The 16,686-nt window shown below is 44.2% G+C and overlaps 1 protein-coding gene across 1 annotated transcript in view; it reads left to right on the forward strand.

Annotated features, from left to right (window-relative positions):
• The first annotated feature begins 11,605 nt into the window (after positions 1–11,605).
• The window catches only part of arid2 (AT-rich interactive domain 2), a 69,492-nt gene continuing 64,411 nt past the window's right edge, over positions 11,606–16,686 (forward strand). The window contains exons 1-3 of the mRNA XM_063217327.1: positions 11,606–12,517; positions 12,639–12,732; positions 13,510–13,607. Coding sequence (XP_063073397.1) covers positions 12,426–12,517; positions 12,639–12,732; positions 13,510–13,607 — 284 coding nt within the window. The 5' untranslated portion in view covers positions 11,606–12,425. The remainder of the gene's footprint in view (positions 12,518–12,638; positions 12,733–13,509; positions 13,608–16,686) is intronic.

The following is a 16,686-nucleotide window of genomic DNA, read 5'->3' on the forward strand; positions in this document are numbered from 1 at the left end:
TTTGGAATATAGATTGAATTCACCCAGCTGTAATAATGACCACCCAGCAGTAGATCCACATAGGCTAGCCTACTTAACAACAAATCAACTGCTAGGCAGAGACTCTAAACAATGATGTTATTTATTTAACAACATTTATCAGTCACCCTCTCAATAAGAGTCTGACAATGAACCCAGCAATGACGTCAACAACGTCCCAGTGCCATTGTATGACTCTCCTTGCCTTGCAAACCTCCTCCCCCATCTTACTAGACTATCACAGTGATAAGAGCAGTGTCAGGACAGATAGAGCTGTAAGTGAAAGGAATTGTCTCTACCCCAAATTCCACAGCAACACAAACACACACACTAAAGTACACGGTTCAAAAATAATAAAACTGTTGGATAAACTATATGACCCAAGATCCACTGTGTCCAAGCATCCTATTGTGTTTAAGTACCATTGACATCATACCGTATAATATCAATAGCCTATAGAAGAGGGTGTAGATGAGGAGGATGAACAGTCCACTGAGCAGGGAGAAAGACATTCACAGGAAACAAGAGGAACTCTTTGGCCATGGTCAGGGAAGTCGGCAGGAAGGTACAAACGGATCAGTTGTCCCGGGCCCAGGAAGAGAGGGGCGCCCACAACTGTGCCCTTAATGCTTACACATAGTCTAGTATAGGCCTATGTAATAGGTGAGGGGTCCTTTCAAATGACTTTGTCCCACAGACGGTTCAGCCAAAGCTGTCAGCAGCCCTGGCCACGGTCACTCTTATTTACACTCCTAATCATTGGCAGGCCTCCTTGGTAAACTCCTTTCACACAGGCCCTGAGTGGCAGCTGGCTGTTGGGAGACTGTGCCAAGTCTGGGGGGGGTTAGTTTCTCGAAAGCGTAGTTGTTAGCCAGTTAGCAACTTGCGTAGTTGGCAATTGAAAATTGCATTGCAAACAACAGAGTAGCTAATGTAGTTTGGAACTTGGGTTTCGAGAAATGCACCCTTGGAGAGCTGAGTTTACTGCTCATGAGGAAGAAAACAGGGCCTTGTTCTGCATACATTGCTGGGGCCACTTATAAGTATTTAGCTCCCTCTTCTGACCTCTACATGGAACTGTGGAAGAATCCCCACTGGGAAAGCCCATTGTGACACGGTACACCAAAGCAGATAATGCACACATTGAAATTGCATTCATGCCTCAGCCATGAGGGGGCAGCTTATCAAATAACTAAATAAATAGTCTAACAAATAAATAAATAGTCATCAAAATTCTAAAAATATAATTGTTCAAATAGGTTATGGTGTATTTATTTGGTGAGGGTTGGGGGCAAGTAGAAATTGAAAGACATTTCCATCGCTCCCGGGATCTGCACCACATAGTACCATAGGCCAGTGAAATTACGCAACACTGATAATACTGTTTGTGAACACAGAAAATATTTGCCCCACCAAAAGAGCCTGTTTATGGGACAAGATATTTATTTCTGTTCGGCTAACTTATCATATATTCATTGTTCAGGGAAAGGCTTAGAGCCTGAAAAAAACATCTTGTTCAACACACATTTTCAATGGGGTTTCATTTCTGGTGATTTAGAATTAAACTGGTGAGTTAGCGCCAAAACGTGGTATGGAAATCTATTGAGGAGTGAAGTATGGGACACCAGGTCAACAAACAAGAACAGCTGACAGCAAAGCATCAAGGATATCTGGGCTTCCATAACTCCCATGCACTGTTTCTGAAATTGACTTCAATGTTAAACACATCATGGCCGTTATTAAGACAGAGAGAGTCCTAACCAAGTATTGAACATTGCATGTTATGTAGAAAGTACCAAATTTCAACTGATTTAATGTGACCCGAATTTTGCTGAAGAAAAATGTGATTTTATTACAATATTCTAATGATGCGAATTCCCCAATTCATGTTTTTTTTTGAGCTGGAAGACCAAAATATGTAAAAATAAAGAATTGAATGATTGGACTACAAAACTGGGCCATGAATCTATAATCCAAGTTTGTAAAATATTGAAGACATGGCTCTCTACAAAGGAGAAGAGTTAAGATAATATTTTAAACAATTAAATATTTCAACACAAATGTGGACCAATACTCCACCTATCCTTTCAAAGACAGCCTACAGGCGTATGCAATTCAGGAATATTCTGAGACAACAAAATACTCAAATAAAAAAAATCTGAGCATTGGGCGCAATAAAAAAAGCCTGCAGTAGCCCAAATTTCACTGCCTTGGTTTATAGCTTTTCCCCGTGCCCCTGGTTTCCTTCTTGTTCATAACCAATCAAGGCCTATAGAGGGCAGTGCAGATCACACGCTCTCGAGGGCGTCTATTAGATTAGAACCACCCAAGTGTTATCTTGAAAACTTTTCTGGTATCCATAGACATCTACATGTATACATGTTTGTGGTTTTATAATAACCATCTCTGGGTGCCATGAGACTCTGTCTCATGTGGCCAACTCCAAAAGAGAAACCATTGCTCCACACTGATGAACTTGAAGTCCATGTCCTTCACTAGGCGTTAAAAGACATTTGGAAAATCAATTAACTGGGAAAAAAACCTATAGTTATTGTGAGGCAGGTTTTCGACGGGGTGGGATTTGAACTCACAACTCTCTATCTTCAAACTTATGCCCTACCCACCCCCAAGTTGTAGGGTTGGAAAGGGGGTCCACGTGCACCCCGGCTTTTTAATGGCACCTGTTTTTTGTAGCTTTAAAGTGACTACTCCTAAAATCCGACAAGTACCAAGCTGAAATAATGTCCCATGGGCTTCATTTTTAACCCTTTAATGCACAGAATGCAGATACAAATACAGAATGGGTCATCATAACTTTTGAAATAAAGTACCAGTCTTCAAAGACGTAATTAGAGGCGATTACTTTCTGGTCTCTGAGTGTGTGGATGCCAAAATGGGGATCTATGCAGTTTTGAAGGTTTCATGTCAATGGTCTGACACATTATTCAGACATCCCATTTGTCGGACAATTGACCACTGTCCACATTAGTCTGATCTCCCATTAGTCCAACCACACATGCTAAAACCCAAACCAAAACAATTCCTAACCCTAAAGGCATGTTCTGTCAGTGTTAAAATGTTGTAAATATTCACTTTTAAGTTAATTGAAAAGTTAAACCTATGCCCAAACCAAAACAATTCCTAACCCGTCAGTAAAGGCATGTTTTTACATGTGTATTTTTTGTCTAAAAAGACGTGCCCACATAGCCTACCCATGTAGCCTGAGCATCGCGCACATCTCTCTGACTAATGGGGTGTCGGACCAATGGGATTCTTGTTATGCTTCTCTATGGCTTATTGTCGCACTTATCAAGTCAAGTCGGCTTTATTGTCACTTTCTTTACATGCGCTGGTCATACAAAGAATTATAATTATGTTTTTTACTTTCCCATGCAGAGATATACATAGGTCTGAAATTGTTACCAGCCACAGCCAAGTTTCACCAGCATTTGGCTGGTTGGCAGGTGCCACTGTCAAGCCCTGTACCAAAGATAAAAAACGCTTCTGTCTGCTTGAAGCAGCAAGTGAATTGCATCACAAACATATGGACTGCACACACAATTCACGTCAGCTAGATGAATGCCAATCAGAGCAGATTACTGACAACATGGAGGAGGTCCCATGCCATCGCAGCCAGGGTAAAGTAACTGCACCACTGCTCAGCTGAAGTCATGGGGTTTGTTTGTGATGAAGCAGTGACAGCTGGACAGCGCGCATGCACACTTTGCTAGTTTGATGCATTCTGGTTAGAATTTGAAAACTCACCGAAGTCATTCCTACGTACGTGCATATGCCACGTAGTAAGATCAAGGCTGTGTCTCAGGGACGGCAAGGAAGCTGGACAACATGGCAGGGAATCTCAAACAGGAACATCAGCTGGTCAGACGTGTGGAAGATCCCACAGGCAAGACTCAGCTTCCTCATCCGCTCAACCTACGACACACTTCCCTGTCCTCGGAACCTCCACCAGTAGTTTGGAAATGAGGAATGTTGTGCACTCTGCAATGCCTCCAGAACATCTTGTCAGGCTGCAAAGTCGCCCTCTCACAGGGCCGCTATAGATGCCGCCATGACCATGTCTTGAGAAAGCTAGCCGAAGTGCTGAAGGAGTGCAGACAGGGAAGCAGAACACCATCGCCGGCAGAGCAACCCACCATCTTTGTCAAGGAAGGAAGGATCAGAAGCATCAGGCAAAGAGAAACCGCAAGGCCCTTACTCCTGGCTAGGAGTGGAGGAGTGGAGCAGAAGGTTGACCTGGACAAGAAGTTTCAGTTTCCCACAGAAATTACCACCACATCTCTCCGACCAGACATTGTGGAGTGGTCTGTAAAGGCTAGAACGGTAGCCCTCATAGAGCTCACTGTGCCAATGGAGGAAGGGATTGAGGCTGCCTTTGAGCGAAAGAAGGCCAAGTACTCCGAGCTGGCTGCTGAGTGCCGTGAGGCGGGCTGGAAGACTACCATCTACCCAGTGGAGACCGGATGCCGAGGCTTCACAGGGTTGTCGACCATACACCTCCTGAAGGACATGGGAGTCACCGGAGGAAGGCTAAGGAAGGCAACAAAGGAACTGGCGGAGGAGGCGGAGAAAGGGACCTTTTGGCTCTGTAGAAAGTAGAAATTCTTGGTGTGCGTGTAACTGTTGCATCTTTGACTGAGACAGTAAGTCTTTGTGATGTATCAAGACCCACGATATCCAAGATAATGTCTGCATACCACCAAGAGGAATGAACCACATCCAACAGGATTAACTGTGGACGCAAGAGGAAGCTTCCCATACTAAAATGACAGGTGTCTCAGTAATTTTGTCCAACCCCTGTATAAGCCACGTAGTAGACAACATTTCTAACCAGAATTCTTCACGCAGTCTGCGCAGCAATGCGGCATCAGAAATGCGGCCAATCAGCTTTTTGACGAGAGGTCTATATCGAGAACTGGCTTGGAGTTCCGCGTTGCCTCACCACCATAGGCCTCTACGGAGATGGTGTCCTCAAGTTGCCCCTTACCAGTCTCACAGAGGAGTTCAAGTGTGCCAAAACACAACTGCAGATGACCTTGAACGAATCCAAAGATTTGGTGGCTAACCCGTTAAAACACAGCGAAATAAATTTGTTGTTATCAGAATGGCAATGCCTGAGTCGTAGTGCATTACTAAAGGCCCTGTGTTGTGTCATAGTAGAGTAGTACTATGGTAATTAACCTATCAATGACTATGACAGCGTGCCTCAGATGGTACAGCGGGTATTATGAGGCTACGGAAAAAGCACCAACCTTGGCCACAGGGCGCAAGTTGACATCAGCAAAAGCAGTGAAAGAGGCAACAGCAGCTCTCAGACATGCTGACATTGTGGAGAATGTTCAGCAAGGAAGAGGAGGCCTTAAACTAACAACTAGCCGTCCAGCCTAGAGAAGTGCTGTCGCACCAACATGGAGAAAGATGGTGGTGGAGAAAGTGCGGCGTCAGGAGGAGGGGGCAAGATGGGCCAAAGCAGTCGCCCTTTGCAAGAACTGTCGGTGGACGCCGTGGGAAGGAGTCGAAAGGAGGAGGTTCAGCTGGGTGGATGTATGGGCCATGGATGCGATGAGCTTGAGCTACACCATCAGATACATCACCTACGATGTCCTTCCAACTCCAACTAATCTCCATCTCCATCATGGTTTGGTGAAGACCCTACCTGTGTCCTGTCTCCTGTGCGCCAAGTCAGTCTTTCCTCTGACACATACTCACAGGGTGCAAAACCAGCCTCACCCAGGGACTGCACACTTGGCAGCACAACCAAGTTTTGAAGAGCCTTGCTTCCACACTGGAGGAGAAACGATTCAGCATCAACTCCCTACCGCTGCCAAAATCTAAAACCTAATAGGGAACTGTATTTGTCTGTGAAGGGGCCACAGCTGCCAGGAGTAACTTCAAACCATCAGAGAGGAGCCAGCTGTGCCCAGCACGCAACTGTAAGATGCTGGCAGATGTTGGCAAACAGGTCTTCCCCTCAGAGATCGCCACTACTACCTTGAGGCCTGACCTGGTGCTTTGGTCACCCTCCCTAACGAAGGTATATATACGAGTCGAGCTCACTGTACCCTGGGAGCAATCCATGGAGGAGGCATACAAGTGGAAACACCCGCGGTTGCAGAAGCTCGACATCAACACTGGAATACTGAAGATCACCCAGTGGAGGTTGGGTGCAGAGGCTTTGTGGTAAAATCTGCCACAAAGCCTCTGAGGGACTTGGAACTTAGGGGCCAGAGCTTGCGCACAACTGTCAAAGCCGCATCAAAGGCAGCCAAAAGGAGCAGCCAGTGGCTTTGCCTGAAGAGGAACGACCCAAGTTGGGCCTCCAAGTACTGCAGCAGGAGGAATGCAGTCAGCCAGCCTAGGCCTGACTCAGGGAACTAGATGCACAGTCCCCTGAGATGTCTACCAACAAGGTGATTTTCAGGGTTGATTGGGCTTGAGATGCAAGCTCAGGACTGATTACCCTGCAGCTGGCCGCCTCTGGAGATGATGTATAGTGTTAAATGCCAAAACACCCCATGACCCAAAGGTACACTACTGCATACCCGTAAATTCATTCTCCCTCAAGTCCACCAACAGCTCATCAAACAAGGCTCTTGCTCAATGGACTGGCACACTCAACACCCTTCAGACAGTTGCTGCCCCAGCAACCAACACATACCTAGCATTGCTTGGAAGGGCACTGCTTGGAAGGGCATAAAGTTGCCAGTAGCCAACAAATCCTCAATTAAGTCATTGCCTTAACTGCCTCGCACACCAAACATCCTTCACAGTACCGTTGCCGCCCCAGCAAACAACACACCCCAGCATAGCTGCTTGGAAGAGGATAAAGACAGCAGCAAACAAATGCCAAACAGCTCAACAGCATCTAAACACCCAACTTAACTCAGTACCGTTGCCACCCTAGCAACCACGTACCCCAACTGTCCAAATCCCGGTAGAGTAAAATGTGCACCTCAACTCTCCTGTTTCTACTAGAACGGTCCATCGGGAGCTCCACAGGGTCAATATACATGGCCGGCGGTCACCCAAACATCCCTTTCAGACAGCATCCACTTGTGTCCACAGTTAATCCTGTTGGATGTGGTTCATCCTTCTTGGTGGTATGCAGACATTACCTTGGATATTGTGGCTCTTGATACATCACAAAGACTTGCTGTCTTGGTCTTTTTTTTAACTCTGATATGTCACCCATAATGTTGTGTGCAGGGCAATAGTTTGAGCAAACTACCTGTTACCCTGTTAGTTGAACATTCACACTCTACTCTTACTGGTGCAATGTGCAATTGATGAAGACTGGCCACCAGGGTGGCCCAATTTATCCTTGAAACTTTCCACACTAAAATGACAGGTGTTTTAGTTTCATTGTCCAACCCCTGTAGTTCGTGCAGGGGAAGCACAGCACGATACTGCTGAGCTAAAGGTCCAGAGCCAGGGGTCCCCAACCTTTCTGGGTCTGAGGGCTACTACCTAGGTAGCAAAGTTTATCTGGCTCATTGTTGGTCCGATCCTTTTTTCGCGAGTGAAAACAGTCGGTCCGATTCTGGCTTTGTCCGCGGCCCAATAATGGTCCTATTACCGTATGCCGACAGTGTCGGCTCAGTGTTGGCTCAGTTACTGCATGAGACTGACCGTTATTTTCTGTGTCGGCTGAGTGTTGGCTCGGTTACTGCATGAAGTGACAGTTATTTTCAGTGTTCTATGAAGTGTTGGCTGAGTCACGGTAACCAGTGTTCCAGCCGAGCCGACACTCAGCCGACTGTGCCGACATTCCGCCAAGATCAGGCCGACTGTTCTTAACGGTTTTTGCTACCTGGGTATGGGCCTACCAAGGTCTACTCGAGAGCTACCCGAGGGCTACTTGTTTGTTAAAAATCCTCTACTGATGTCTTGACATCCTTCCTAATCACACTATAATTTAATGATAATTTGCTTATAGGTTATAAAGAAATAATCTCATATTTAAATTAAGAAAAACATTAACTGCGACTAAAATCTTGTAGTCATCACTGTTTACTAACATCCTTGGTGGGCACATCAGAAGCTCCTGGAGGGCTAGGCCTACTTGGCGCCCGTGGGCACCACATGGTGACGCCTGGTCCAGACGGATATGTCAGAGCTACCGATACTGCTTCGGAAGTATAACGCTCTACGCCAAACTCTGCTAGTTGGCATCCATTACAAAATGTTTTTGTTAAAAGTCCACTGTGTACTATTTGTAGTAGTTTATTTCCAGAATCCATGCAGCCCATTCACAAATGATACCTTTTTCACAAATGCTTACCACCATTACCAAGTTCTAAGTGTTCATTATTATGACTGGGAAAATTGCACTTTTCATATGTGAAAAGGGGTATCTTCTCCATGTCCGCCACTTTGAATTTCCAGAAATAGACATTTTTAGCTGCAAAACTTGTACTGTGGGTAGTAAATATTAGTTTATTGTATAGTAAATATTCACGAAAAGATCAAATTTGGCAATAGGCACAGTTTCAATATCTACTCTTACACAGTGCACCTTTCACTGTGGGCCTAACTGGGTAACCGTATTTCCCTCGCACCAGTACATAGTGGTGGGACTATTAGAAACTTGATAAGCTTCAGAAAATTGTTTTTTTTTTTTGTGATGATGTATGGTATGACACGTGGCTGGGTGAGTACCGGTAGGTCGTTTTTTTCTATTTGAATTGTGTGTCTACTGTAAATTTGAAGTGTTTGACATGCCCAGCAATACAGTAGCCTATTTACATAGGCTTATTTCTCTTTGGCTGTAATCAATGACCATGAATACGTAGTGTGTCATGGGGTAATGGTAGCCCAATGTGTCATATTTCTACCAGCCGTTTCTTTTCTTTGCCAATATAATAATGTGTAGGTCGATGTGGGATTCATGTTGCATGGTGGTTTCAGGATAATTTGTACCACTTTTAATGTAATCATGTAGCCCATTTCAATTAGGGTTTTTCTTTACTTTTCTTTTCTTTAAAGACCGTTTCCAATGTAATTTGTTTTCCGAGACTTTTGAGATCCTCCAAATCTCTTTCTGCCAGTTTTGATCTATATAAACGTATTGATCACTCATAAATTCTCTCGAGGTCAGGTATCTAGGCCTACATCTAATTTGAGATGCATCTAAATAAGATGCACACTGCACAGATCTATTAATCTGTGTTAAAACTACATCTATCATGGTTAAGTAGTTGGGTACTCAGACGTAAGCGGGGCTTTGCATCAGACTTGTATGCATATCCAAAAGGTTGCTAGTTTGACTCCCGACCCGCCAGGTTAGGGGAGTAATTAACCTGTGCTCTCCCCCATGACTAAGGTACCCTGAGCATGGTACCTACCGTCCCACTGCGCTGCCCCCTTGCACGGGAGGCATAAATACAAATTCGTGGTGTGCAGTGAGCATGGTGTGCTGTATATCACAATGTCAATCGTAGGTTTCCCAGGTGGGCCCTAACTTTTATAACATCCACATTTGGTGTGAATAATTCGGGACATGCTGTGTCGTACCACTAGAGGGTGCTACGTGTCAAAATATGGTTTCTGAAGGCTGATTTTCAAGTAACTGGTACAGATGTCAATGTTGATGTACAACCATTGACAGTAAATAGAATGGACGCCAAATCAACGCTATTTGCCATTCAACGCTTTGAAGCCAGATTTGGGAACATTCCCAACTTACATTCCACCTTAGCAACGCCAAACGCAGGTGCTGATTGGACAACAACAAGACTTCTAACGGTCAATCAAACCATGTTCTGATGCTCATTGGTCAATTTAACTTTTTAATATCTCTCTAAAATAAAACATCACCACAAAAAATCACCACCCTGGTAAGTTGGAGAGCAAGGGGACCTACTAGTTGAGCGAAAAATGATCCCCCTGGAGTGGCATTTAAGGGAGATACAGGGTTTTATGTCTCTCATAGGAATGAATGGGATTTGGCCATTTTTTGGTCTTTTTGGGTCCAACCTTGGCTCCAACTTGGCTTCAACAATGAAATAGAATTTTGGCCTCCATTCTATTTACTCTCAATGTGTACAACACACCTCAGACCAGGTAGTCCAATGTTGATATTCAGGTCGATATCGTTGGACTACGTCACCATTCCAGAATTGTTTGATACACGAAGCTGTCAAATTCCATTTATCCTAGTGATCTGCAAGGCAAAATCAAGGTTCTATTGTATTTTCAGTGGTGAGGATGTCAGAGCTAGTTGAATGACAAGGACGAGAAACATCAGGTAGCTAGTGAATGAAGGTAAACAAACCAGTCAGTTGGTGTATGTTGAACATCATGTATTTCGCAACATCAAAAATGCATTAGTCCCACAACGAGTGTCATAATAGATGGCGCTAGTTGTGTACATAACGTAAACATGACCTTAGCTAACTAGGATACAATTGGCTGGGCCGGTAGATGTTGGACGATATCTCATTTGAAGTGGAACATTTACGTTTTATGACCATCCTCACTAACCCCCTTTTCGTTTGAACCAACTTTTCCTTTGAAACGGACTGAATGGATGGATATGTTCGTGCGATTACCGATTAGCACATAGCTAACTAATTCAGCTCGTGCACAACACAAAAACGCACTGAACTAGGCTAATGTTTGCTAGCTTAGTTGCTAGACCAGTAACGTTACAACAACTTTAATCCTGACGTCGAATCCTGTCAGGGAAGCAATGTCCTAAACAGCGTGCCATGAATGCAATTCATTTACACTAAATGGTCTCGAGACACTGTTCAAGAGCTCTCCACTAAAGACACCCACTGCATAGAGTGAACAAGCGAAATTTAACACAATATTGGTTTGGTAAATGCGTCCAAGGTCGCTAACTAGCTAACGTTAGCAGACAGACTGATGACCGGTCTCACGAGGAGGGTGGCGGCGAATGCAACACTGTTTGCAAAATCGAAAACATATTCGCTCGCGTAATGCGTCAATTTTTTAGAAAGCGCATCGTGGCCTTTCTAATGATGGCTCAAAAAAACAAATCTATAATCATATCTGCGGTGTCAATTCCACAAAATGGGGTCTTAAAGCGTTACGCTCCGCCATTTTGTGACAGTCTGTGGCGCTCAAAGGGGGTACGTGTAATGGTTGAATGTAGTAACCCCGTCAAGTAGCTAGATATCCGCCTGGCAGTTATAAAAAAGGGACCATGGGCAATTTCAATTAATCCTCCCAAACACACGTTACTTCTCAGCTCTGTAACAGGTCAGAGGATGAGTCAAACTACTTGTGAAGAGTGTTCAGAGGCAATGCAGCATAAAAAAAAGAAAAGGAAAAACAAAATAAACATGCGTCTTTACTCTCAGCAGGACAGGATAAGCGCAGTAGAAGTAGTTATGAATCCTGTTTGCCACAAATGAATGGTTTAATTTACATCCACCTCTTGTGTGGGAAATATTAAAGCATGACTGTTTAGACAATTTTGCTTTTTCATTGTTTAAAGTGAACATTTGCACGTAAATCAGCTTTGAGCTTTTAATATTGCCAAACACATGATGATCTCATTGTTTATTTATATTTTGTGATGGCATTGCATTTACAATTATTAATTTTCCTAAATTGTCTGTAGATTTAATTTGCCCTTAGCTTCTACAATTTATTGAATAACTTGATTCGGAATATCCTGGTTTAGAGCACATACTATGGTAACATCATTGTTGTGTCTTGCATGATTTTAATTGATGGCACATGGCTGAGTAATCACATTAGGCGAGAACTGAAGAAGAGACCCCCAAACCAAGCTTACATCTGGACTGACACAAATTCGTTCAACGGTTTTTTGTGAACTCATGTCTTGGGGGTTCCCCTCCCCCATCAACCTTCATTACTTTGTTCAATGGGTCTAGGAAGTTTCAGATGAGCCCTAAAAAAGAAAACACTGTCTATTGTTCCAATAAACCGCTTTGGACAGTGCAATACCGTTGTTTCTAGTAGAGGGCGCTGTGCAGCATAGAGGGGCTCACGGCCTCGGATCTTTTTGTCTGAGAACTGGATCCCGCTGCCGCTTTACAGTGTGTGCGATTGCTTGGAGCCGCGTCTGTATCACACTGTCAAACCACTCCAAACGAACACAATTGCAGCCAATACAATTTATTTACCATCTAGTACCATGGCATTTTTTGTTAGTCGGTGTGATCGATCGATATTGTAATTGTTTATTTGAACTTAGAACAGGGTGAATCGGCTTGTTTTCTGTGTAGCCGTATCAGTCTTTATTAGCGAGCTGGCGCTCTTCTTTCTATTAGCTATTTCTTTAACTTTTTTAAACACTCAGCCTCGCGAATGACTGAGCGCCGGCGGAGTATGGGATCCTTGGTGTCTTAGGAAGCGACTGAGAGGGGTTTTAACCGTTTTTAAGGATCTAAATGATGGCAAATTCGACGGGAAAAAATCTACCTGATCAGCGAAGGAAAGGACTGGCTTTCCTGGACGAGCTGCGGCAATTTCACCAAAGCAGAGGGTAAGAGAGGGGTGGATTTATACCTTAAATATAACTTTTAACCACGGTCATATTAACATGTAAGTAAATGTAGAGTGTCAGGAAGACATTGTTACATTTATTTATGTGTTTTACTTTTTAGATCGCCGTTCAAGAAGATCCCAATTGTGGGTGGCAAAGAGCTGGATCTTAATGCTCTCTATATCAGAGTCGTTTCGTTAGGTGGATTTGCTAAGGTGAGTGGAACCAAAAGTGCATTTTCGCACTCTAGGACGCTGTGTTGCCTCGTCTGCACTTGGAGAAAGCTGTACATTTTGATGTGCCCTGGCTATTTACAAATCTTCATCGTATGTTGTAGGAATGAGGATGGCCTTGTGTTCGCTTGCCATCTCAGTGCAATGTGGTAGCTGGTGTTGAGTGCGGTTTGAATTGAAAGTCCGGACGTTAGCGGCAGGGCACTACTCGGAGTCTGAGTGCAGTTTGAGCAACTCAAAATTAGCGGGCACGTTTAACATCGATTATCGGCACAGAGCATGGGCTAGGAAATGCTCCTCGCCGCGGATGGTGGCTTTTTCGGAGATTTGGCGATAACTCTGGAAAGCTAACGTTAGTAATTCGCCATAGCCATCTTTGGCTACATGGCTGAAGAGTAAATGTAGGCCTCGCACAGGCCTATGTATTGAATACAGGCAAACACTCAAAACGACCCCAACGAGGCAAGCCGGGCCCTAAGATATTGATTGCCTCGTGTTTTTGGACAGCTTATTCGTAATATGGAGCTTCGGTTACAGATGAACTCTCTTGCCAGTTGAGCCCTAAAGTAATGTTAGCAAGAGTGCTAGCTTTAGTTAGCTAGCTGCCCAATTCAAACACTTATAGCCTGCGTAGCAAGCATGCACACATGAAAACACTAGTAGAGTATTTTGTAGTGAACTTGCCTGTGGCTCCCATTCCACACAGTGGCCCATTTAATAAATATATTTATAACTCACATTATCTATTTCTTTTTTTAGGTGTCTGATAAAAACCAGTGGTCTGAACTTGGCGAAGAGTTCAATTTTCCTAGGAGTTGCTCCAACGCTGCTTTTGTTTTAAAACAGTACTACCTTCGGTAAGTCCCTTCCACTCTACTTGTACAGCAACTCCGCACATGTGGCAAATGTTTACAAAGTAGCCGATGCCGCTTGTAGGAAATGAGCATGTGGTAAGCATGTAGCCTTGGGTGCGTAGGGAAGCACTTGTCAGTTCATTTGTTTGGTTTGTTGTCATTTTTCTCATCCCAAAGCTTGTTAATATTCACTTCCATATGTTGGGCTTTTATAACACATGTCGTCATCAGATCAATGTCACTCCAATGCCAAGAGAACAGACACAAATGTTAAACAAATTCTCTTTTTTTACCCACTCCAGTAGATGTTTCTCTCGTCCAACTTAATACAATTTCCAATTGTTAGTGGTGTGTAGTTTGAGCAGATGTGTGGTGCTAACCAGCATACAGTTTCAACCAGGAACAGCCAAGCTTTATTTTATAGTTAGAGATTTGTAGGTCTTTGTTGGCCTTTGGGAAGTAGTGGACTCATGGGGCAAGGCTGAGAGCTGTCCTCCAAGTAGCCCATGGACTCACATGGTCACCAACAACAAGCATGTTTTCCCTCCAATATGATTCAGCCTCACCTGTTATAGTGGAGCTGTTTCCCCAGCATGACTGTTCCCTCTGGCTTGTGTCAAAGCTTGTCAAGAATGTGTGACTACCAGTTAGTAGTAAACTGACATCAACTCCTCTGTTGGTATGGTGTAATAACTTCCAGTTTCCAGTGATTAATATTGGGGTTTCCTTCTCCAATTTGTATTATAAGCTCTTGATACTCTGGTTTAAAAGATGGAAAAGAGCAGTTGGTATTGCTGACATGGTTTGGATATCTCCGTTGGGCTGATGGCCTACTTTTAGTCAGTCAGAAAGTATTCAGGATGCAGAATATCATTGCTCTCTCTCTCTCTCTCTCCACTCCATCACTTCATCCCATTCTGATCATTAAGTGTAATGGCAAAGGGTTTTAATAATTGACTCCCCTTGGATGTTCAGGATGAGGGTTTTGATGCAAAATAAGACTTCAGAGCTAGTTTTGGTTTCGACAGGGGCACATCTTTGTTCCATTACCTTAACTGTCTGTATCTGCCAGTTTGACAGTCCTCACGGTGGTGGTCTGTCGGTGCTGAAGTCGCAAGCTGGATGGACTTAATTCCAGATTATCATTTCTGTTACACTCCCTTCTTTTTATAGTTGCTTCTTCCATAAGGCAGAAGAGTTCTTTATGACTGCATTGTTGGACTTCCAGAGTAAATTTGCTCCCTTTTCACCAGTGTGAAAGACACATGTGCAGATGCAGTCTTAAATCTCCTTCACATCCAACACTGGTAAGGCTGTACGGAGGTTAGTTAGGTGAGGTGTTCCCAAGGAAGTGGAGCGATGTCTGGCAGGCATGGGCCACTTGCAAGCTCTTGCAGGCTAACTGAGCAATCCCAGGCAGGCGAGCAGGAAAAAAGGCATGCTGCTGGGCTTGGTTGGCAGAGTAGATGAGCTCTTCTCTCTCCGCTCTCCGCTCCGCTCTGCTCTCGAACTCTTGGCTCTCGCCTCTAGTCCCTCCACTCTCCACCATGCTGCCGGAGCGAACAGAGGTCCTTAAATAACATGCCGCCGCCTCCTCCTCCGCGGTGGCGCTCAGAGCTCCTCAACCTGTGTGTGTGTCCCTGCCTGCTCGTGGCGTTCATGCCTTGACAGATGATGACGGTGGGAAAAGACCGGCTCAGTTACACAGCAAGTAGAGGAAGGGAAAGGAAGGGAGGGAGGCTGCATGTAAGCCATATGAATGGTAAAAAAAGAAAACAGTTTGCTATAAAGAAAACAGTTTGCTATAGAGTAGGGACCACTCTAAGCCATGTGAATGGTAGAAAAAAGAAAACGGTTTGCTGTAGAGTAGGGACCGACCGTAGGTAGGAGAGTTGTTAGCTGTGTGAATGGTAAAGAAGAACACGTGTTTGATATGGAGTACGGACCACTATAAGCCATGTGAATGGTAGAAAAAAGAAAACTGTTAGGTATGGGCCAAAGATTGTGGAACGGGAGGTTGTATTGTAAGCCAACTGAGTGATAAAAAAGTAAAACAAGTTTGATGCGGAGAAGGGACTGTAGTAAGCCATATGAATAGAAAGGGAGGTTGGTTGTAAGCTAACTTGTTGATAAAAAAGCGAAACAAGTTAGATGCGGAGAAGGGAGTGTTGTAAGTCATATGAATAGTAAAAAAAGACCTCAGTTTGCTGTGGAGTAGGGGGTGTAAGAAGGGAGGCTATAAACAATGTGAATGGCACAAAAAGGAAGCAAGTTTTGCCATGGGGTTTATTCTAGAGAGGTTGCAAACCAGATGAATGGTAAAAAAGAACACCGTTTGCTGTGGAGTAAGGCTCGTAGGATGGGAGCTTGCAAGCCATATGAATGGTAAAAAAGAGAACAGTTTGCTGTGGAGTAAGGTTCGTAGGATGGGAGCTTGCAAGCCATATGAATGGTGCAGAAAGAAAAGTTTGATAAGGAGTTGCAGGGAGAGGTAGAGCGGGAGGCTGCACTCCGAGGAAAGAGAACAATACTCTGGCTCTGTTGTAGGAGCGTAGAGTGGGAGGCTGCCTGCACAGCTTATGAATTGGGAAAAGAAGACTGTTCACTATGGCACTGGTGTAGGAGATTGCAGACGTTATGAATGATTAAAACAAAACTTTTACAATGTGTTGGATAGAAAGATCAGTTTGCTATTGGTCTGTTGTATGAACACTGTGTGGGAGATTGCTAAACCTTATGAATGGAAAAAAGACTGCTTGCCATGAGTATTCTATGGACACTAGTGGCAATCTACATGACAAACCCTATGAATGGTTAGAAGAAGATCTCTGAACTAGCTCTGAGTCTGTTCAAGTAACAGGCCCGTGGCACTACTGCTATCCACTACCTTATGTTGTCTTTATAGAAAGCCTCTGCCACAGTAATGTCATAATTTCTTGGACTCTACGGTCTCTCTCTCTCTCTCTCTCTCTCTCTCTCTCTCTCTCTCTCTCTCTCTCTCTCTCTCTCTCTCTCTCTCTCCTTGCTCTGTTTTTTCTTTCCCTTTTTAGTTTGAAGGAAAGGGCCCGTCTGTTCTCGCAGC

The sequence above is a fragment of the Engraulis encrasicolus genome, chromosome 15, assembly GCF_034702125.1.
Source record: "Engraulis encrasicolus isolate BLACKSEA-1 chromosome 15, IST_EnEncr_1.0, whole genome shotgun sequence".
Lineage (NCBI taxonomy): Eukaryota > Metazoa > Chordata > Actinopteri > Clupeiformes > Engraulidae > Engraulis > Engraulis encrasicolus.